The 24,889-nt window shown below is 40.6% G+C and overlaps 1 protein-coding gene across 1 annotated transcript in view; it reads left to right on the forward strand.

The window, feature by feature from the left end:
- The window catches only part of serinc5 (serine incorporator 5), a 62,715-nt gene extending 50,098 nt beyond the window's left edge, over positions 1-12,617 (forward strand). Inside the window, exons 9-12 of the mRNA XM_067982649.1 lie at positions 4,276-4,345; positions 6,277-6,316; positions 6,866-7,013; positions 8,523-12,617. Of these exons, the coding sequence (XP_067838750.1) occupies positions 4,276-4,345; positions 6,277-6,316; positions 6,866-7,013; positions 8,523-8,673 (409 nt within the window). The 3' untranslated portion in view covers positions 8,674-12,617. The remainder of the gene's footprint in view (positions 1-4,275; positions 4,346-6,276; positions 6,317-6,865; positions 7,014-8,522) is intronic.
- The last annotated feature ends 12,272 nt before the right edge of the window (positions 12,618-24,889 follow it).

The raw sequence follows: 24,889 nt of genomic DNA on the forward strand, positions 1-24,889 counted from the left end.
AGCATGGCTTTCTCTTTTGAAATCCGTGCTTTGTTATATTATTTTTGGTTTCTAGTTGTTTTTCTCTTACATCTTTTGAGTAAGGATTCCGTTATCTGTCCTACCACCGACTTTGGTCTATAGTTCCCTGGACTGGTTCTATGTCATTTTTTTAAATATAGGAATCACATTAGCTGTCTGCCAGTCCTCTGGCACTATTCCCTTTTCTAATGATTTTTTATATATATGTCATCGTGCCTCTGCTATCTCTTCCCTAATTTCTTTTAATATGCACGGAGGCAATCCATCAGAACCAGGGGCTTTATCCTCTCTAAGTTTGATTAGTTCATCAATTATCTCCCCCCTTTCTATCTTAAATGTCCTTATATCTTTTTTGATCTCTTCTTCTAATATCATGCCCACCATGTTAGCGTCTCTGGTAAATACTGAGGCGAAGTAATTATTTAATATTTCTTCTATTTTGCAGTCATTACCTGTGAGTTTATTGTGTGTATCCCTTAGTGGCTCTATCCCTATCCTGATTTTTCTTTTTTTATTTGTCTGTTTATGTTTATGTTTCTTTTTATATTCCTTGATAATTTAATTTTGTATTTCTCTTTGCCTTCCTAATTGTTTTTCTTAAATTTCTTCCTAACCTATTCGTATTCCATTTTGTCATCCTCCTTTGTTGTCTATGTACTTAGTGACTGCCTTTTTCTTTCAATTTTGCCTTTATCTCTTTATTCATCCATGGTGTATCATTACTGGCTAGTTTGTTCTTGCTTTTTAGTGGGATACATTTCTCCTGGACTCTTGATCACGATTTTAAATGTTTCCCACTGCTGTTTTGGTTCATTGTTTATCAGTAAAATTTTCCAGTTTATTTTCCCTGGTTCCATTTGCATCTCCTGAAAATCAGCTTTTTTCCCCAATTTATTACTTTGGCCTTTGTCTTACTTATGTCTTTCTCAATCTTAATTTTAAAACTTATTATGTTGTGATCGCTATTACCTAGATGTTCCCTTACGCTTATGTCTTTTAACTGTTCTGGTTCATTTCCCAATACTAGATCCAGCTGTGCTTCCTCTCTTGGGCTTTTTACACACTGGGTAAGAAAGGAGTCCTGCACACATTGTAAAAACTCCATTCCTTGTACCCCTTTACCTACCTCTTCTTGCCAGTTTATTTGGGGATAGTTAAAATCTCCCATGATTATTATTCTATGTCATTTACTCATTTCACATATTTGCTTACATATTTCTTCCTTCACCTCCTTTCCACTATTAGGTGGTCTGTAGTATACCTCTATTAACATGATCGATCCCTTATCTTTAATTTCAATCCATATGGATTCTGTTTCTATCCTTCTGTTAGTTATCAGTCTTTTTTTATCTACTGCCATTATATTTGTAATTATTACAGCTACTCCACCCCCTTCTTCCCTATCCTTTCTGATTAGGTTATAACCTGCAATATTTAGTTGCCAGTCCTGTTCTTTATTTAGCCATGTTTCAGTTATTCCAACTACATCTGTTCCCTCACTATGGATTATTACCACCAGCTCCCCTGTTTTATTTTGGACGCTGTGTACATTGCTGTACAGGCTGTTTAATTCATCTTTAATAGTTGCTCCTTTTACTTTATTTTTAATTGTCCTTTTATACTTCTGTTTTATAACTGTATTTGTTCCTTGACCGTTTGTTATCTTTATTCCTTACTCTGGTCTGACCTTTACACTCATCTCCTGTTTATTTTATCTTTAAGCTTTTGTTATTGCTACCAGATCCCTCCCCCCATCTTGCTAGTTTAAAGCCTTATCCACCGCCCTATTTATCCTTTTCTGCTCGGACTCTGGTCCCATTCCAGTTCAGGTGGAGCCCGTCCCAGCGGTACAGCTCCTTCCTGTCCCAGTACTAGTGCCAGTGTCCCATGAAAGTGGTCTTCCCACACCACTCTTTCATCCACACATTCACCTTTCTGATTTGTTTATCCCTATACCAATTAGCACATGGCTCGGGTAGTAAACCTGAGATTACCACCCGTGGGGTCCTGCATTTTAACTTAGTTCCTAGCTTCTGATATTCCCTCAGCAGGATCTCCTTCTTGTTCTTTCTTATGTCATTGGTGCTGACTGGATCCTCCCTCTCCCTTTCCAAGTTCCTTTCCAGTTGCTCTGAGACGTCCTTTACCCTTGCACCAGGTGGGCAACACACCCTCCTTGTTTCCAGAACACTCTGATTTTGCAATTTTAATTGATGAAATGGAGGCAGCACACTTAAAGCTTGTATGTACATAAAATAAATATGGGCAAGGGCAAGTTCTCATCCACCCTATCAGAAATGGATTCAAATGTTGCTATTTAACTTGGAAGTTACCAAAGTTTGCAATTGTACGGCCCATTTTAGGTCATTCAGAGGCAACTCAACAGGCTGTTGAGTGAGAACACTTCCAGATATAAAAGGTAAATCAAGACTCTTAAGTGACACTATAATCACCTGAAAGCTGCTTTTGAGACACCAAAGCGCTCTCATTTGGAGTGCTGACTTATTCTTCTTCGCCACAATTTTTTTTGTTGATTATTTAGTTTTAAATTGAAATAAAAATAAAAATTGAGGTTGTAATGGAGAACGTAATCTCTGAACAACTTTTTTAAAAAAAAATTGCCGGATTGTTTCTGGCATAATTGTTTTGATTGTAGAACTGCAAATTTTGGCACTTTTTGTGCACTCGTGTGTAGCAGAATCGTCCATCGCAAGGGGAAACAGTTGCTGCTGGTGTGTTTACTGATGCACAATCGAAGTTGTACTAGTGAGGAGTATGGGGGAGGCACTTCCCTTCAAATTGTCTCTGTCAGATCGGTAATGAGCAGCCTGCTTAAAAGCAAGAGTAGAGTTGGGCCTAATCGCGACCAGTTTTCAGACTGATTAAATAATGACCTAAAGTGGGTTGTCATGGGCTGTTCTTCAAAATACATTCATGGAACAAAGGGACAAGTTGAAACAAAATGACTAGGGAGCCAGATGTAGAGTGTTGGAAGAGGAGGTATCAGATGTACAGCAGACTGTTGGAGGAGGCGAGGTATGTGTGTTAGAAGTTTTAATGATGCAACTATCTGACAATTGACACAGCCTTGGGGAAACATTTGGGGGAAAATTTTATCTCAACTAAAACCCGCCCACTTCTGGTATTAACGGAGGCGGGTCGAGGGGCGGGCGACCAACCCACTGTCAGGAGGCGGGTCAGTCACTGAAAGTTTTCAAGGAGGCTGCGGGCCTCCATTTTGACTTTATTTTTTATTTTTAACTCCTGGGGGCTGGGATTCCCGGGCCTTCTGCATCATGCCACGTAAGAAGAGGGGAGAAGGCCCGGCTCAGCAGCTAAGTACCTTTTTGGACTATTTGTGGGGCTGGAGGAGCAGGAGTGTTTCCTACACGGGCCCAACAAGGCTACCTGCCGCGATTGCACACACGCGAAACGGCTGACCCCCCCCCCCCCCCCCCAGCCCACGATATCCTACTCCCCCCCCCCCCCCCCCACCACCTGCCATCTTGCCCGCCCGCCACCTTGGGTCCCCTCCCACCCACACTGGCCTGCTACCTGGGGCTCCCCCCACCCACCACAGCCCGTCATCTCGCCCCCACCCGCGCCCCTGATTGTTATAAATTGGATAGCCAGGTGGTGAAGGATAGAATACCAGAGCCTGGTCTTCAGTTGCTTCCAAGCCTTTATTCACACAGCTCCACATTACACACACCACAACACACCCTAGATCAGCTCTCTTAAATATGGATACAGGAGACTTCTCAAATGATATGCACCACCTGAATACAATTAAAACTATCCATAAATCTCATGGATACAATTAACAGCGAACTCCGACTCCCCCCTCCCAATGATGGACCCGCCCCCATCTAACACTTACCTGCTAGCAACCGTTCCCTGGCTGCTCTCCCGTCCGACTGACTGACAGCCAGCCTGTTAATCTGACTGGCCTGTTGGGCGGGAAACCTACAGGGAAAAAAAATGAAAGACGTCCTCATGCCAAAATCGTGAGGACTGTCTGGGTGACCCGTACCTCCAGCTTTCCTGTCAGGAATTCCAGCCCTCACTCTGCCCAGCTCCCTGTTAAAATTTACCCCTTGGTCTCCACGCTGAGTTTATTGATGCTGCTACAACCTGGAAAACAATGGGAGATACTTTAATAGTAAATGGATTCCCAAGTGGGAGAGCCACAAGGGGTCTTCAAGAGACTCTAATCTTATTTTTAAAAAAACTTTTTTTTTCTGTTTTTTTTAGTCTAAGCTCCACAACACGTTCTAGCTCAGTAACCCTGGGGGTGAGCAAAACCCCAAGCTCTGAACCGACGGTGAGTATATAAATATATATCTGATTTGCCAAAGTGGAAGAAGCCGTAGCCCATGAGGTAGAAATCCGTCCTAGGGGCGTGTAATGGGCGACTGATTTGATAACGCCCACTTTGCACTGACTGCCTAAGATGGATTTCTACCTGCACGTCTGTACCTAAGACTGGATTTCAAGCTGTTGTGCTGTCGATTCTCAAATGTTCCAGTGCTCATTCATTGCCTTTTGTCCAGTGCAATTGCTGTCTGAGTGGCATGTTTGTGCAAGGCACCCTGGGGAGAGAATTTACTATCCGTTAAAGAAAAGCATATCACCCACTTGGTGGAGCTTTGTGGGATTTTAACCAGTGGAACATTTTGTAGGTTTGTGTTCAAACCTTTTACAAAATGGTCTTGGACATTTTAAAGTGTTCCTTTTTTTCTATTCCAGTTATAATCACTAGCCCACTGAGGGCAGTGTCAATAAACATAAATCTGTGTCTTGTTTTTTCTTAACGTTTAAAAATCTGTCTTGGCGGGTTGATGGGAAGGGACCTTCCGGCTTTAAATCCATTTTTAGAAAGTGGGTCCAACAGAGATTTAATTTAATCAGTTGCCATCTGCATATCATTTGATGTGGATGGATTCAAGACTGAATTATCCACTTCAGAAAGATACTGTGGATCCTGGAGCATGTCCTGATTTTTAAACCTGAAACTCCATCCCGCTCTCTGCAGTAAATGTTGTATTTCTGGAGAAACATTCTGAGCAAAGTTTATGGCTAGAATCTAGTGTTGCTGTTTCAGATGTATATAAAAATAATCTTTGATATGATTTTAATGGAATTTATTAGTCTGTACCCTGCAATAATATTTATATTGAGGGCTTGGTGGGTAGAATATGTTTAATTATATATGTATGCATAGTGTATTCATGCAAAATTCCAGTCTGTGCAGACATTCAAATAGACTGAGCTGGTGCGAGATTGTAACAGCCTGTTTGTATGCTGCTGTGGCCTCATACCATGTGCCGAAGTACGCAGAGTATCTGCATATTTACACCTACAGTTTGCGTACTTCAGATCCAATCCACCCACAGTGTGGTGTATAATGTGCTCTCATTAATGCTGTCCAAACAAAAAATTCTAACATTGGCATTGCTCAAAAGTAAGTTTGAGTAAACTATTTAAATGTACCACATAATAATTATCATCCCTGTCTTCACACTTTGGAGGTGATTGCAGCCTGGCAGTTGAGCTCCCTATCTTTGGTTCTGATTTGCTGTTACCCATATAAAGGCCAGCATTTATTGCCCAACCCTAGTTGGACTTGAGAACGTGGAGGTGGGCCGCCTTCTTGAACCTCTGCAGTCTGTGTGGTGAAGGTTCGTTCACAGTTTGCTTGGTGGTTGAGTACACTAACGTACAGAATCAGTCGCACCATGCCATGGTACAGGATTGGGTTTACTCATGATTGTCCCTAAACAGCAACTTTCCTGTCTTCCTTTTCTTCCCGCCCCCCCTTTCCCATCTGCCCAAATTGGGAGCATTAAGGATGGGGGACGGTGCAGAAAATCGGGGGTGGGGGCTTGAGTCTTTACAGCTGCTTACATGTTTCTCTCAGTGGATACTATAACTGAGTTCCAGGTAGAGGCCTAAGGTTGTCCACCTTCTTTGGAAACGTGTGGGTCTGCAACAGAGCTGTACGGGAGGAGAAATGGAAAGCATTTCTATAAAGGAAAAAAGATCACTTTTTATATACTGCACAAAATAAAAATTGAAAGTTAGTGTAGGGTTGTAATTTGCATTCCTACTTGCACATCTGAAAGGGAAAAAATCTGACCCAGTATTGTTCAATCAGTATGCTTTTAACATTGAAATGCGTTTAAATTAAATAGTACTGCCCGAGACCCTGTTCTGTATAGTGACTGCGTTTAATGTAACTCCTCATTGTTGCAGGAAGCTCGCTGCTGCTTCTGTTTTGTGCCAGATGAAGAAGGTAAGATCCGAACCTCCATTACTAGAATTTGGAAGCAAATAAACTGGGAGTGGAATTGGATATGGCAGGGGACGCTAAACAGGCAGAATCACGTCACGTCACACTCTCCGCCCCTTTTGAGGAAGTGCCTGACCTCCATTTGGCATTTTTCCCATAGCAACGTTGGCTGCCATCTGCAACTCAGGAGAGTGGAAGACTGCAGCCAGCAATCCATCTTGCCTCTTTGTTGCTGTATGACCCCATGACTTTTTATTAATAACAATGCAGTAATGGTATGTAACAAAAATACTATTTTCAAAGCCACGGAAATAGATAATAGTTGTTGGTTGACAGGAGTTTGTTCACAGAAGAGACACGGAAGCGTAGAACAAAGTGAATGTCTGTCCTGGTACTAAGTTCACCCTGAGCTCTCGTGCTGGCTTGTGGGTTGAATATTAATATATTAATAAATATTAACATATGTGGCAGTGGGCCACTCACCATTTGCTGTACTTGGTAAATTTGATAACTGCGGCTTCATACACTGACCTATTTACCTCTATGTGCCAGGTAACTATGATGTAGATGGAGGTGAGAAAGGAACCCAGAAAGTGATCCACAATGAGAAGAATGCTGTCGTGTACAGTTACTCCTTCTTCCACTTTGTCTTTTTTCTTGGCTCTCTGTATGTGATGATGACCCTAACAAACTGGTTTGAGTAAGTAAACTGCACTCAATTTCTGTTTGATAAGCTACCATAAAAATTACTATACATACATGCACTACTGGACTTCCTGTGGAATTTGTCACACATAAAATTTTTAAAAAGGAACAATTGAGTACCGAAATAAATCTGTTCCCCCTCAGCCAGCCCATGCACATAAATAAATCTGCCACCCTCGACCACCTGTTTATATCATTAGAAGTGAAATAGATGAGCATCAGAAATATTTGATCTAACTGTATTATGAATCTAAATATATTAGGACCTGTTTGCATGTTGTTTATTCTTGCTACAATATTGCTAGCCAGCCAAGAAAAGAAGCAGTGAAGTTTCTGCATGCACTTTCTTCCATATGTTCAAGTCTGGGCTCAGCTGAGTGGGCTGGGCTGTGGTGAAGAATCACCAATGGTTATACCCAAACTCACACTTGTGCATTAGACTTGGAACAATGCATTGGGCCATGGGAGGGGAGGGGAGAAGTTGGTATTTTCTGGATTGTTGTTTGTCCGGTATATTGTCAATTTTATTACTTCCATCTGACTGGGTAGAATGTGATTGGGGACAAAAATGGAAATTGGAGAGAGAAGTTTTGGGTAAAATGATTAGTGGATAGCAAACATGAAAATAACTGATTTAAAAAGTAGAAAAGTAAAGACTTAAATCAGTGAGGAAGAAGGAAACGGCCAGATTTGACAGCCACAACATAGACAACGGTCACAATTTTAATTAAAAAGAGAGTTATGTATGTTTATATTTTTTGTTGACTTTATTTGCCCTGGGGCCTTGCTGCACACACTGTAGATTTTTACCGCACAGGAGACCATTTTCCCTATCATGCCTGTGCCGTACTGTGATCAAGTGGCAAAACGTGACCCAATTCCACGCTTTGCCAAAGCCAATACTCAACCAGTTGCTACCAGGTGTACGTGTGGGGCTACCTCCTCTTTCACCCACTTGGTCAGTACTGATCCAGCTGAGATTGAGTTGCAGGGATGAACCTATATCTTCATTCTACAATATGCACAGCATTACTGTGCTACTTGTAGCTGGAGTTGTGATTATTGAGCTTGTATGAAAGCACCAGGATATTTACCAGAGTCTTTATTGAAAGCTTCTTTTTCATGGAGTAAGCTGTATAATTCTTTATTACATGAATTTGTGGGAAAAGAGGGAAATTGGCGTTTGATCTTGGACATGGTTTGTAAGATTAGATGGTAACCATTTCAGGCTTATGCAGCAATAAAGTAGCTGTCTGAATTGATAAACAGAAGCTGATGGATGCAGGTTGAATTTGAAATGATGAGCAGTAAGACACAAACTGAACCACTTTAAATTCCAGTGGTTTTTACTGTATTGAAGGGGAGGAAGCATTCTGAAAGTTTACCATATTGCCTAACAGACTTAAAAATAAAAGCAATTAATGGCAAATTTATTTTCTCTCTAACCTTCCTCAAAGATGGTTCTTGTTTTAAAATAAATGAAACTGTGTTTCTCTTTTCACAGGTATGATGGTGTTGATTTAGAAAAGTTCATTGTACCTGGGAACCTGTCCACCCTCTGGATTAAGATGGCTTCCTGTTGGCTATGTATCTTGCTGTTTTTATGGACCATTATTGCTCCCATGTGTTGTCCAAACCGTGAATTTTCAGTGTAAATTTTCTACCTTCCCCCAGAACTCCAGTTTCCCTCATCCCTCTTCCATATTAACTTGTCATATTTCTGCCCTGTTGTCTATTGCAACAGTTTGACCCGTCATATTGTATTGTACTCTAGCTATGGGCTTTTTTTATACTATTATGGCCTCTGACAACAATGTTTTATATGTTAAATTGCATTTCTACAGGTTTCTGTATGGATAGTATTTGGATGTTGAATGGGGTTAGATACTCTCATCAGTAACTTGGTGAGTTTGATTGGGAAACAGGATAGGTACATACGTACATACGAATTAAGAGCAGGAGTAGGCCATTTGGCCACTTGAGCATACTCTGATAAGATCGTGGCTGATCTGATTGTGACCTCAAGCCTACTTTCCCATCTACCTACTATAACCTTTGACTCCCTGTCAATACGTACATATTAACTGCTATTGATTGGTCCAGCAGTTCAAGTGTGTTTGTGGGCGGGGGGCGGGGGAGTCAAAAAAATTACTTGGCAGGTGATGTCTGGAAGTTTATAGGAATAATGTTGGGTTGCTGGTTTATATTGAGGTGGCATTAGTAAAATAAACAATTTGAATTTAGCAAGATTAGGGAAGAATTTAAATATCATGCATATATACAGCGCCGAGCCAGATTATAAATAAATAGAAATATTATGTACATTGACATGTTAAGTAACCTAAAGGTTGTCAACCTAGCTGGTCTGGTAAATTACAGTCAAGCAAGTTGCTACTGGATCCCAATTTGTGTCTGACCCAATCTATAAATCAGAATAAGAGTGGATCTTTTTGTCTGTAACACCTAATGCATGTATAGAGATTAGATTCTACTCCTTGATAACTTCTGGACTGAAAGGGAAAACTGGAAGTTTTAGTGCTTCGTAATAAAAAATGTAAAATATCAAATCTTTCAATTAAAATAAACAGGATTCCAATGTATAGTGGATGTAAAGTAGTCTGAAGTAAGAGTTAGGGATTATGCAAATGAAGGTGCGTAGTTACTCGGAATACATATAGAGAGGGGGGTATTGTTATTCTAATTATCAACTTAAATTTAATACACGTGTATTCTGTATTTGGATTGCGTTGTCTACCTCTCCTCCCCCATGCTAATTCTTTTGTTTGTTGATCAACAAGAAATGCCACCAGATTATGACAATTGCATCAGAACCGTGTGGTAATGTTATATTTGTACAGCACTCAGGATCAAAATATTCTGGCTCTATGCATCACAAACTACCAACAGGGGTGAACTGATTTAACCCAAGCACCTTGACATTTTTCCACATACATCATCTTTTCAAAGAGTTGCACCTCATGTGATATGTTAATATATGAAGAAACTGAAAAGGGTTGATTGTATGGAGTGTTTTGATGCGGGTATTAATGTGTATTTATTTAACTTGTAGGTTGTTTTTTTACTAGTGTTTGATGCAAAGATCTCTAGTACAGTTACATCATACTCTTAACTATGTTACACCATTACAGCAGCCACATTGGTCAAGAAGACTGATCACATAGTTCACATGATCAAATGTGTGGCTGTTAATTAAGTAAAACTACTGGAACAAATACGTTTATGCTGACTTTTACCAAATGCTAATCATATTTTAGCCACATTTTTCTTTCCATTTTGTCCAAGTGGTAACCATTGGCATAAGAATCTATTCTAAATATTTGTGTGGTTAAACTTGTCAAACTATAATAAGCTAAATAAAGAGGACTCTGCTGCCCAATTTAAACGCCACATGGCATTACTGAGCCAAATTGGCATGGCAGCTTGTGCTCGCTGCCTCTCCAAATTGTTGCACTGTACTCAACATCCCCCTTAAATGAATATAGCCTCTTTTAAAATGACACTAAATGGGGGAGAAAAGCTTCAGTATTTAGTATTTATGGTCTTTCTAAACAAACCCAAATGAGGAGTTGATAAAATGAAGAAAAATAGGTAATGAAGAGGGGCAGAAATAGTTAAGTATAATTTATTTTAAAAATCTTTTCAAGCGAAAGAGTACAATAAAAGAGAATAAGTTCAGAAGAGCTTGTTCCATTTGTTGTCTGGCCTGAGGAAGTGGAGGAAAGCAGAATTTCTTCTTGTGGAATAGTAGATGAGATAGGGACTTTCTGAAACCCATTTCACACAGGAACCTCCACAATCAATCCATCTAGTGGAGGGGGAATTTACAGTATCATATTGACACTGACAAGAACTGGAACTGAGCATGTAGTTGATGGCTGAATCTTGCTTTTTATCCTCAGTACTGTGGGGTGGGGGGAGGGAGGGTGGTTAAGTGGTCAAAAGTTTTATGACATCACCAGAATAAAGCTGTATCCCTTTACTTATCTCAATATTCTCATGCCAGCTTTCCAGTAGCATGAATGGCTGGTGGTAACTATGTTCTATAGATCTCTTTCCTCAATTCCAGCAATTACAACTTGAAATGAAGAGGATAAATACAGTTGTTAAAGTACACTGACAATCGAGTATTGCGTCATTTACCCGCCAAAAAGCCCTGTTAACCCAGTAAACCCTGAGTTGATTATTAAAATTTTCAGCTTCATGTATGTTAGAACTCAAAACTGTGGCAACTTTTTAAAAAGGAGCTGCAACTTTGTTGCTGCATGTGGACTGTTTGTGAGAACATTGAAAACAAAGTAGACTGTGTTTCTTTCTGCATGCTGCAAGCCTTCCTACAGTGTTCCACTGCAGTGATAGCAAAATGTCTGAACTAACTCGTTCACCATTCTGAGGCATGCCCAACAGCAATTTTCAAGAATAATTGATTAAATACTGTAACATTTGGTTTATAGGTTGTACCTTTGTGGATGTTTTTGTTTCTGTGAATTATGGGGAGGGGAATGACTTCAGTGCAAAACTGCAACTTACAGGTTTTCTGCTGTAATGGCCCCTGGTAGATGGGCAAGCAGCATTATGGTTACAATTTTATAATCCAGATTTTATGATGCGTTAATATTACCAGGTATCTCAATTATTTTCAAGTCACAAGTTAAATGTACACTTTTGACTGGTATTTTTCCCCCTCATTGGATACAAATATTATTGCTGATGGAGTGTGGTTTGCAGCAATTACAGAATTTGTTCCCTGTGAATTTTCACTCCCATACTGGTGCTAATGACTGGCATGCCTGCCACATTGGGGCATACAAGTTTCAAATGTTGGAAGATTTTGCTTCTCCCTGTGGCCATATCTCCATTGCCTCGGATTTTCTGCAAAATGCCTCATTTTATAACTTTTTCATATGGAATTGATGGCACTCAGTGTCCAAGATTCAAATAACTTTTTACACATGGACCACAGACTCTAGTCTGAGGCAACAGTGCCTGAATTTGTGCCCAACTGTTTACCATCGCCAAACAAAGACAAAAATCCTGGACCTTAATGTGCAGGTTTTGTTAAAGGGCAATTGCAGATTTTTTTATAAAGCTGTGGCAAAGGTTCTTTAATACATTAATGGTTTTTAAAACACAAGATTATCTCTCACTATTGCAATATGACTGTGTTGTAGCACCTTTTTTATTATTTGTGCTAGTCATTGTTTTAATATGGCTTGCTTAAGGTTTTATTGTCAGGTTTTCAGTCTTCCTTAAAATTATCTGTTAATTTAAGGTGGAAGTTTTTATTTATCTAGCTCCTGAATTGCTGATACTTCTTAAATGTATTGTCGATTCTCTCAGCCTCCAGTTATCTTAAGTAAATTTCACTAAATGTTCTAATTAAATTCTTCCATTTTTTTCATAAGTTATCCCTGGCTATACAATGTTAAATTCTACCTTAAATGTTTTCATGTAAAGATTATACATTAATATTCTTGTGTACAATTTCCAATGTGTAATGTTGCTTTACTGACTTTCTACCTTACAAACACACATTCTGTTTTTATTAAAATACTTAATAAATTGGAGTTCTTTTTTCTGAGCTGTATTGCTTTGAAGTGTGCTTGGTAAAAATCTACAAAATGTTATGCTAATCTGGAGACACGTTTCTTGATTATTTTTATTTTAATAAAATTGCATGAATTTGAGGGAAAGAAAAAAGATTTGCATTTATATAGCGCCTTTCATAACCTCAGGATGTCCCAAAGTGCTTTATAACAGATGAAGTACTTTTTGAAGTATAGCCACTGTTGTAATTTAGGAAACATGGCCACAAATTTGCACACAGCAAGCTCCCATAAATAGTAATGAAATAAATGGCCAGATCATCTGTTTTAGGTGTTGATTGAAGGATAAATGTTGGCCAGGACCCCTGCTCTACTTCGAATAGTGCCTTGGGATCTTTTACGTCCAATTCAGAGGGCAGACGAGGCCTCGGTTTAACATCTCATCCGAAAGATTGTTCTTTGTCAGTGCAGCACTCCCTCAGTACTGCACTGAATTGTCAGCCTAGATTATGTGCTCAGGTCTCTAGAGTGGGACTCGAGCCCATAACCTTCTGACCCAGAGGCGAGAGTGCTACCTCTGAGCCACAGCTGATGAGAGTGACCTGCTAAAAAGAAATTCATAATGAAGTAGTACACTGTCCATTTCCCTCTGCCATCTGGATTTATTTCCAGTGCTGACTGATGGGAAGAAAGCTCTATCTCTGCCTCTTGTAATGATCCAAAGTGAAATGGGCTTGAGCAATCTCAATGCATTTCCATGGTAAGGTCACTAGGAGAGTAGGGGGTGCATTTTTGAGACTGGAGTTAAGGAACATCAGGGTACGAAATCTTTTGATCTGTGTAGCAATGTTGTAAGCACGTTCTTTTAGAATACATTAACAATATCACTACCCAGCGGGACCAGAACACTTCTTCCTCATTGTTGGCCTTCACAAAGGGAGCTTTACCTTCATGTATCTTGATCCAGATACTGGGTGGAAAAGTTTTCATTCTTCACCGGTAACATTCCTCTCCTTGAAGAATACAAAAATTTAACTCAGGTGCTTGGCACCTGTGGAACTTATATTTGTGAATAATGGGATATAGTTTTGCCCACCACTGAAGGTGTCTTGGTGTGATTTTATCAGTTTCTACGTGAGCGATATAAATGGAATTTATTAGGCAACCAGTTGGAAGCTTAAGAATGAACAGGCTTGAATGTTGTGGAGTTGTAACATTGGATAAGTACTACTACTACTCAATCAATAAAAAAACTACAGAGATTCCAAATAAATTCCACCCTCACCTAGATTTCAATGCAAGATTGAGTTGGGTGGAGAAAGAAGACTGGACTGGCAGTGTAAGCTAACAAGGCACAATCTGGCTATTTGCATAGATGTGAACTTGTCTGAAGCAGGTCCTTCCAATAGATTCATCTCATTTTGGCCTCCTGTAGAGGAAATAAGACTCCAAACCTGTGAATGATCAGACAGCGTGGTATGTGTATTTGGGGGAAGTATTTTTAAAGATCCAAATACATATGTCATAACTACAGAAGCAATTGATAACTCTGCTCAGGACAGAATGCATTAATGCTCCCGTACACCCAGGTGGATCAAAATAGCATTTTCCTCTTAGTTATGCTTCATGTGCCATGGCCTAAAATAGTAATAGAAAGAATTTGAGGGCTGGCATTCCCTTTTCAGTGAATTTATTTTCTTATGACAATTGTTTTAAAATCTTTTTGTTAGCTGCAGAAAACCTTTTCCAATTACCTACATTTCCTCAAAGTGACTCCTTCATTTCCCTTTAAATCTCCTTTGCATGCTATAAACTCTGCCAAATATTAGCAAATTCCAGAGTGTCCTCTTTAACACATAAGAAAATTGAGCAGAGTATAGAATATTCTTATAGAGCCAGCTTCCAGATGGAATCAAGTAATGTGGGTCTTGTCAGGGGATCAATTATTTAGTTATTTTGTTGGCACTTCCAGTGTTCTAGCCAGACAGCAGGGTCATGCTAAAAGCTAATGTAAGAGCTCTACGATTGATGGTATTACCTTTGTAGTCAGAGACTTAGAACTCCCAGAAGACCTGCACAGTTCAAAGTACTGGCATAGGGCCCATGCATTCTGCATTAGCTATTGACAAACCTCTCAACATCCCGTTGTTTTCTACATCATTTTTATATGGCTTATTCTCATTTTTCTATTGCAACAGTAAATAATGCAGTGCATATTAAAATATGTGTTGGGATTGCATTAGTTTTTAACCTCTTTAATGGGTTGTGAAGGAATGGAAGTTTAAAGTTTCATCTTTTGAATATTATAAGAGACTTTGGGATGAAAGAGCAAAAACCATTGGATGATGTGAGCATTCTTTGAAGGTGCAATATGACAAAGTAATAGTTCTGATTTATAAAGTGTCTCAAAGCCAAGTGTCCTCTGATTTTCCCAGTACCATAGCTTCAGTTTGTACATGGTTATAATTTAATTGAAAAGTAAATGGTTGCACCTAAAGTGAATAATCTAGCTCTTTTGCATTTGGATATAGAATCATAGAAAGATTACAGCACGGAAGGCGGCCATTCGGCCCATTGAGTCCGTGCCGGCTCTATGCAAGAGCAATCCAGCTAGTCCCATTCCCCCGCCCTATCCCCATAGCCCTGCAATTTTTTTTCCTTTCGAGTACTTATCCAGTTCCCTTTTGAAGGCCATGATTGAATCTGCCTTCACCACCTCCTCAGGCATTGCATTCCAGATCCTAACCACTCGCTGTGTAAAAACATTTTTCCTCATGTCACCATTGGTTCTTTTGCCAATCACCTTAAATCTATGCCCTCTGGTTCTTGACCTTTCCACCAATGGGAACAGTTTCTATCTATTCTGCTAGACCCTTCATGATTTTGAATATCTCTATCAAATTTCCTCGCAACCGTCTCTGTTCCAAGGAGAACAACCCCAGCTTCTCCAGTCTATCCACATAACTGAAGTCCCTCATCCCTGGAATCATTCTAGTAAATCTCTTCTGCACCCTCTCTAAGGCTTTCACATTTTTCCTAAAGTGCGATGCCCAGAACTGGACACGATACTCCAATTGTGGCCGAACCAGTGTTTTATAAAGGTTCATCATGACTTCCTTACTTTAGTACTCTATGCCTCTATTTACCCCAGGATCCCGTATGCTTTTTTTAACCGCTCTCTCAGCCTGCCCTGCCACCTTCAATGATTTGTGCACATATACCCCCAGATCTCTTTGTTCCTATACCCTTTTTAGAATTGTGCCCTCTAGTCTATATTGCCTTTCCTCGTTCTTCCTACCGAAATGTATCACTTTGCATTTTTCAGCGTTAATTTTCATCTGCCACGTGTCTGGCCATGCCACCAGCCTGTCTCTATCCTCTATATATGGGGTCACTTATGATTTCATCCCTCAGAAACATTGTCACTCAACAGGAGTTAGCTTCTGTAAAATGTTCCTAACAGAACAGAGCATCCTCCGGTCTTCAGTGCAGTACTGAGGGCATGCTGTACTGTCAGATGTGCTGGCTTTTGGATGAGACTTTAAACCAAAGCCTTGTCTGATCCGTATGGTGGATATAAAGATCCCATGGCACTATTGGAAGAAGAGTTCTCCTGGTGCTTGGCCAACATTTGTCTGTCAATCAACACCACCAAAAACAGATTATCTGGTCATTTTTCTATTACAACAATATCTGCTCTTACTTGTTTTTAATCTCATTGACAACCATCTTGACAACACAATAGACACCACAAATATAAGATCCAACAGGTTTAGTGTTGTCAAGATGGCCAGTTCTAAACTGTCAAACTCGGAAAGCCAAACTTACCTCACAAAGGTTGGTGGATTCTGATCCCATTGATTTTTTTTTTTGGACGTAGGGTTAGGAGAAAAAGTTTGGTGTTCCATTAAGTTGGCCCAGGTGAAGTGGGGCAGTCCCCAATGGAATAATCACACATAGGCTCTGCATGGAGCAAGCTTGATGGGCTGAATGGCCTTCCTTTGCTCTGGATTTTCTTATGTTTTTATACACTTTATTCAGTAAAGCTCTAATCTACAATGAGAATAGCAATATCAGCCAATTTGTTAATGAAGAGTAATTCACTTTTTGCTTATATGCTAAAGGATGCTGGCTAAATGTTGCTGTAAATGGATGTAATTAACATCCATAGAATTTACTACAAGCTCTCTTCAGTTATAAATTATTACAAATGAAGAGATATTTGGTTACATTGAATACTGTCCCAAGACCATAGAAGTTTACAGCACATTTGACCAATCGTGTCTCTTACAGCTCTGGTAGAGCAATCCAATATTGTCCTGATCTCTCCCTGTAACTGTATCTTTCTTTGCTTTAAATATTTATCTACTTTTCCCTTAAAAGATGCAATGGTCTCTGTCTCAACAATTCCCTGTGCAATGCACTCCATTCTCCAACAACTCACTGTGTAAGGACATTTCTAACCTCTTCTCACTTTCATAGTGACCAATTTAAATTAACAACCCCTCATCAGTGGCTCCCCAACCAAAGGAAATAGTCATTCCTTATTCACCCTATTAAAGCCGTTCATATTTTTTTTAAACGCACATTAAATCTCCTCTTAGTCTCTCTGCTTCATTGGAAATAATCCTAGAACTTCTAGTCTCATAACTATCTCCCATCTGGCATCCTGGTGAATTTACACTGAATACGCTCAATGGTGTGTCACCTAGAACTGCACACTATATGCTAACTGTGGCCCAACCAATGTTTTCTACAAATTCATCATTACTTCTTTACTGTTTTACCCTATACCTCTGTTTATAAAACTCAAAATGCTGTTGGCCTCTATGGCTTTATCTACCTGTACTGGCACTTCCGGGGAATTATATATTTGAACCTCTAGCTCTCTCTGTACATCACTAACCTTCATTGTCCTTCAGTGTATATTCCCATTCCTTATTTTTCCTCCCAAAATGTATTATTTCATTCTTCTCCACATTAAATTGCATCTATCACTTGTGCGCCCATTCTTCTAACCTGCCTCTGCCCTTCTGAAGTCTTTTACAGTTCTCTTCTGTGTTATCAGCAAATTTTAATATTGTGCATCCTATGCCCAAGTCCAAATCATAATCCCTCCGTGGCCTCGCTCCTTTCTTTCTCTGTCTCTGTAACCTCCTCCAGCCCTACAACCCCCTGAGAAGTCTGCGTTCCTCCAACTCCGGCCTCTTGTGCATCCCCCACTTCCTTCGCCCCACCGTTGGCAGCTGTGCCTTCAGCCGTCAAAGCCCTAAGCTCTGGAATTCCCTCCCGAAGCCTCTCCACCTCTCTTTCCTTCTTTAAGACGCTCCTTAAAACCTACCTTTGTCATCTGTCCTAATATCTCCTTCTTTGGCTCGGTGTCAATTTTTGTCTGATTACACACTCCTGTGAAGCCCTGTGGGACATTTTACTATGTTAAAGGCACTGTATAAATGCAAGTTGTTGTTGTTATTATCTATATATTAAGAATAAAAATGAACCCAGCATTGACCCCTGGGCACACCACTTCCAAATCTTCACCAATCCGAACAGAAACAACTTACCAAATGGTAAGGGGGCAGAAAGAAAACCTAATTTAAAAAAAATTGTTAGTTGGTAAGACTCAAATATATAATTATCTAATTTATTTAACAGCAAATTGGTCTTTACTAATAAAATAGTTCCACTGTACTATTCTAGACTGTATGTAGTCTAACTCCTGGACTTGGACTTTCTGGGACAAGATGATGTTGAGTCTCAGGCATTTCCTTTGTGAAGTTTTTTAAAAACATTTATTATTCCACTCAGCTTTTCTTCATAAATGGCTCTGTGACAAAGTAACAGAGCACTTACAAATCTCAGCATTGAAGCTCTCAGACTGCTATTAGATCTCCCTTAACCTTCTCTGTTCCAGTCCCAATTTTTTGAGCCTTCACAACTATGACTTCTTATTATTGGTATCATTCTAGCAAAAGTTCATTTTATCCTATCCATAGCTTTAATATCCTTCCTATATGGGGAGCCCAGAACTGCATACAGTACACCAACTGTGGCCTAATCAATGTCTTGTACAAATTCAGCATAATTTCCTTGCTCTTCTTTGCCTCTATATAAAACCCAGAATCCGAGTTGGCTTTTTATGGCCTTTCCAACCTCCATTCCCACCTTTAAGGAAATACGCACCCACATCCCTAGATCTCTATTTCTCCACACAGTTACTGTATAGCATATACTTTTTTTGCTGTTTTTCACATTTCACTATATTAAATTGTGTCTGCTTAGTCTTCTAATCCATCTGTTTCCTCCTGTGATTTTTCTCACAGTTTGACATGCCCCCTATTTTTATATTTTTCTTGTATATTTATATTGTTTATATTAGTATAAATAGTATATAATGTTTTATATTTTTTACACTTTTATATAAATGGAAAGTAAAAGAGGTTCCAACACTGATCTGTGAGGTACACAATTAACCATATCCTGCCAATATGAAAAGCATATACCCTAACTCCTAGCCATCACTCTATCCCTGCAGATGCATTCCATTTAATATCACCTGCCTTAATTTTTATAGCAAAACTCTTATCAAATGCCTTCCAAAAACCTATATATACAACATCCATTGCATTCCCTTTGTCTATACACTCTATGATTTTCTCAATATCTGATTACCACTGACTGGAAAGTGCACCTGTGTAAGTGAAGACAGGACCAGATTTGACTATGAAGCTTTGATGATTGAAAAACCTATTGTCTTTGCTTACACATGAAGAATGGTCACTAATGCTTGGTATCAGAAATTTGCTAGGCTTTCCGGAGAGGAGGGAAGAAAATCTGTGGGAAACGCTCCAAACTCATAGAGGTACTGCTGTTTCCTTTGGCATAGAATAGACCTTTGGTGGGGGGGGGGATGTATTATTGATGCTTGTCCTAGTGAGGAATGATGCCCCCTCTCACTTCTGACCCTGTTGCTCAGAGTACTGACCAAGTTCCTCTTCTCACTCCTCCCTTTCCCAGTAACCCTGGTAGATGCGGTAAGGATGTTCCCAAGGATGGGTGAAACTAGAACTAGGGGGCATAATCTTAGAATAAAGGGCTGCTCTTTCAAAACTGAGATGAGGAGAAACTTCTTCACTCAGAGGGTAGTAGGTCTGTGGAATTTGCTGCCCCAGGAAGCTGTGGAAGCTACATCATTAAATACATTTAAAACAGAAATAGACAGTTTCCTAGAAGTAAAGGGAATTAAGGGTTACGGGGAGGAGGCAGGAAATTGGACATGAATTTAAATTTGAGGTTAGGATCAGATCAGCCATGATCTTATTGAATGGCGGAGCAGGCTCGAGAGGCCGATTGGCCTACTACTCCTCCTGTTTCTTATGTTCTTATAGCAGATTCCCTCACCAGGTTTGATATGGCAGTTGGAAAGCATCTGTTTCATCTGAGATAACCTGTAAAAATGTATAAACTTCCTGTCTGAGAAATTCATATGAATTCATGAGGGATTCATATGAGTTTGTTGCTTGTCACAATGTCAATTATGGAAAGAAAAGCTTAGTGAGCGGAATAATAAATGTTAAAAAAACACTTTACAGAGGAAATCCCCAAGAGATAAGACTTCCTTGTCCCAGAAAGTCCAGGAGTTGGATTATGTTTGCCTTTACAATAGTTCAATATGTTCCCCACACACTAAAAACAGTTTTTTTTAAGTGTTGGATAGATACAGGTTAAAAAAACAATACTCTTCATCTTCAATGCATATGTCAACTAGGCCAGTTAGAAATAGACACAACTATTTAATAAGTGTAGTAAGCATAGTGGTTATGTTACTGGATTAATAATCCAGAGAATGCGAGTTCAAATCTCACCATGGATGTTTGAGAATTCAAATTTAGTTTTTAAAAATTTACCAGTAAAAGTGACCGTGAAGTTGTGGGATTGTCATCAATACATAACTGGTTCACTACTGTTCTTTACGGAAGGAAACCTGGTGTGGCCTATATGTGACTCCAGTTCTATGCTAAAATGTGGTTGACTCAACTGCCCTGTTAAGTGGCCTAGCAAGCCACTCTGTTGTATGAAACCGGTTCAAGAAGGGCCATCGCCACCTTCTCAAGGTCAAATAGGGATGGGCAATGAATGCTGGTCTTACCAGCAATGCCCACATTCTGAGAATGAAATTAAACTAAGCTTAAATTTGTTGTCGGGTAATCCACAGCAGAAGGAATGTTTAATTTTTGCTCAATCAGCTGCTGTTTCAATAAGTCTCTAAAATGATTAACATGGGGGTGCATATACACAAATCTTTGAAGGTGGCAGGACAAGTTGAGAAGACTGTTAATAAAACATATGGCATCCTGGGCTTTATTAATAGAGGCATAGAGTACAAAAGCAAGGAAACTATGCTAAACCTTTATAAAACATTGGTTAGGTTTCAGCTGGAGTATTGTGTTCAATCCTGGACACCACATTTTAGGAAGCATATCAAGGCCTTCGAGAGGGTGCAGAAGAGGTTTATTAGACTGGTACCAGGAATGAGGGACTTCAGTTATGTGGAGAGACTGGAGAAGCTGGGTTTGTTATCCTTAGAACAGAGAAGGTTAAGGGGAGATTTGATAGAGATGTTCAAAATCATCAACGGTTTTGATAGAGTAAATAAGGAGAAACTGTTTCCAGTGGCAGAAGGTAACCAGAGGACACAGATTTAAGGTGATCAGCAAAAGAGCCAGAGGCAACATGAGGAAACATTTTTTTACGCAGCGAGTTGTAATGATCTGGAATGCACTGCCTGAAAGGGTGGTGGAAGCAGATTCAATAGTAACTTTCAAAAGGGAATTGGATAAATACTTGAAGGGAAAAAATTTATAGGGATATGCAGAAAAGAGCAGGGGAGTGGGACTAATTGGATAGCTTTTTCAAAGAGCCAGCACAGGCACGATGGGCTGAATGGTTTCCTGTTGGTACTGTACCTACTAAGATACTGTGATGAAGTAGAAGCCTGGATTTTCCTTTGAAAAACTGAATTTTCAGGCAGGAAAATGGAGTGTTAGGATAATCCTTATCCTTTTAATAACAGATTTGTGAAAGCTAGAGACAGTAATATATCTGACAATTAACTTCATTTATTATTTTTACATTAGCTGTTCTGCCTTCATTCCATATTTAAAAAAATGTAAAAACATATATGTATTCTTACATGCGGTGGGGTGGCTTTCTGACAGAATCTCATCCCAAGAAATGGCCACCAACATTTTGCACCAACACGATCGCAAGTAAACATATTGCTTTCCACTTTCTCAGAAATATCACTCCATGTAAGGAGAATCTAATTGGACCTATGCCTTATCAATTTTTTTATCAAGATTTTACAACTGATTGGCTTGCTAGGCCATTTCACAGGGCAATTAAGAATCAACCACATTGCTGTGGGTTTGGAGTCACAAATAGGCCAGACCAGGTAAGGATGGCAGGTTTCTGGTAGTTTCATGGCCACCATTACTGATACTAGTATTTTAATACCAGATTTAATTAATTGAATTTAAATTCCCCAGCTGCCGTGGCAGGATTTAAACTCATGACTCTGGATTATTAGTCTAGGCCTCTGGATTACTAGGCCAGTAAGATAACCACTATGCTACCCTACCCAGTAGCTGCCAGACTGGGCCTGCGGCAAGTGGTGAGCGAACCAACACGAGGGAAAAACTTACTTGACCTCGTCCTCACCAATCTGCCTGTCGCAAATGCATCTGTCCATGACAGTGTTGGTAGGAGTGACCACTGTACAGTCCTCATGGAGGTGAAGTCCCGTCTTCGCACTGAGGATACCATCCAACGTGTTGTGTGGCACTACCACCGTGCTAAATGTGATACATTCAGAACAGATCTAGCAGCTCAAAAACTGGGCATCCATGAGGTGCTGTGGGCCATCAGCAGCAGCAGATTTGTAATCCAGCACAATTTGTAACCTCATGGCCCGGCATATTCCTCACTCTACCATTACCAACAAGCCAGGGGATCAACCCTGGTGCAGTGAGGATTGTAGAAGAGCATGCCAGGAGCAGCACCAGGTGTACCTAAAAATGAGGTGCCAACCTGATGAAGCTACAACTCAGGACTACATGCATGCTAAACAGCAGAAGCAACATGCTATAGACAGAGCTAAGCGATTCCACAACCAACGGATCAGATCAAAGCTCTGCAGTCCTGCCACATCCAGTCGTGAATGGTGGTGGACAATTAAACAACTAACGGGAGGAGGAGGCTCTGTAAACATACCCATCCTCAATGATGGCGGAGTCCAGCACGTGAGTGCAAAAGACAAGGCTGAAGCGTTTGCAACCATCTTCAGCCAGAAGTGCCGAGTGGATTATCCATCTCGGCCTCCTCCCGATATCCCCACCATCACAGAAGCCAGTCTTCAGCCAATTTGATTCACTCCACGTGATATCAAGAAACGGCTGAGTGCACTGGATACAGCAAAAGCTATGGGCCCCGACAACATCCCAGCTGTGGTGCTGAAGACTTGTGCTCCAGAACTAGCTGCGCCTCTAGCCAAACTGTTCCAGTGCAGCTACAACACTGGCATCTACCTGACAACGTGGAAAATTGCCCAGGTATGTCCTGTTCACAAAAAGCAGGACAAATCCAATCCGGCCAATTACCGCCCCATCAGTCTACTCTCAATCATCAGCAAAGTGATGGAAGGTGTCGTCAACAGTGCTATCAAGTGGCACTTACTCACCAATAACCTGCTCACCGATGCTCAGTTTGGGTTCCGCCAGGACCTCATTACAGCCTTGGTCCAAACATGGACAAAAGAGCTGAATTCCAGAGGTGAGGTGAGAGTGACTGCCCTTGACATCAAGGCAGCATTTGACCGAGTGTGGCACCAAGGAGCCCTCGTAAAATTGAAGTCAATGGGAATCAGGGGGAAAACTCTCTAGTGACTGAAGTCATACCTAGCACAAAGGAAGATGGTAGTGGTTGTTGGAGGCCAATCATCTCAGCCCCAGGACATTGCTGTTCCTCAGGGCAGTGTCCTAGGCCCAACCATCTTCAGCTGCTTCATCAATGACCTTGCCACCATCATAAGGTCAGAAATGGGGATGTTCACTGATGATTGCACAGTGTTCAGTTCCATTCGCAACCCCTCAAATAATGAAGCAGTCCGTGCCCGCATGCAGCAAGACCTGGACATCATCCAGGATTGGGCTGATAAGTGGCAAGTAACATTCGTGCCAGACAAGTGCCAGGCAATGACTATCTCCAACAAGAGAGAGTCTAACCACCTCCCCTTGACATTCAACGGCAATACCATCACCGAATCCCCCACCATCAACATCCTGGGGGTCACCATTGACCAGAAACTTAACTGGACCAGCCATACAAGAGCAGGTCAGAGGCTGAGTATTCTGCGGCGAGTGACTCACCTCCTGACACCCCAAAGCCTTTCCACCATCTACAAGGCACAAGTCAGGAGTGTGATGGAATACTCTCCACTTGCCTGGATGAGTGCAGCTCCAACAACACTCAAGAAGCTCAACACCATCCAGGACAAAGCAGCCCGCTTGATTGGCACCCCATCCACCACCCTAAACATTCATAAGAACATAAGAACATAAGAAATAGGAGCAGGAGTAGGCCAATCGGCCCCTCGAGCCTGCTCCGCCATTCAATAAGATCATGGCTGATCTGATCCTAACATCAAATCTAAATTCATGTCCAATTTCCTGCCCGCTCCCCATAACCCCTAATTCCCTTTACTTCTAGGAAACTGTCTATTTCTGTTATAAATTTATTTAATGATGTAGCTTCCACAGCTTCCTGGGGCAGCAAATTCCACAGACCTACTACCCTCTGAGTGAAGAAGTTTCTCCTCATCTCAGTTTTGAAAGAGCAGCCCCTTATTCTAAGATTATGCCCCCTAGTTCTAGTTTCACCCATCCTTGGGAACATCCTTACCGCATCCACCCGATCAAGCCCCTTCACAATCTTATATGTTTCAATAAGATCGCCTCTCATTCTTCTGAACTCCAATGAGTAGAGTCCCAATCTACTCAACCTCTCCTCATATGTCCACCCCCTCATCCCCGGGATTAACCGAGTGAACCTTCTTTGTACTGCCTCGAGAGCAAGTATGTCTTTTCTTAAGTATGGACACCAAAACTGTATGTAGTATTCCAGGTGCGGTCTCACCAATACCTTATATAACTGCAGCAATACCTCCCTGTTTTTATATTCTATCCCCCTAGCAATAAAAGCCAACATTCCATTGGCCTTCTTGATCACCTGCTGCACCTGCATGCTAACT

This window comes from Heptranchias perlo, chromosome 4 (assembly GCF_035084215.1).
Source record: "Heptranchias perlo isolate sHepPer1 chromosome 4, sHepPer1.hap1, whole genome shotgun sequence".
NCBI classification, from domain to species: domain Eukaryota; kingdom Metazoa; phylum Chordata; class Chondrichthyes; order Hexanchiformes; family Hexanchidae; genus Heptranchias; species Heptranchias perlo.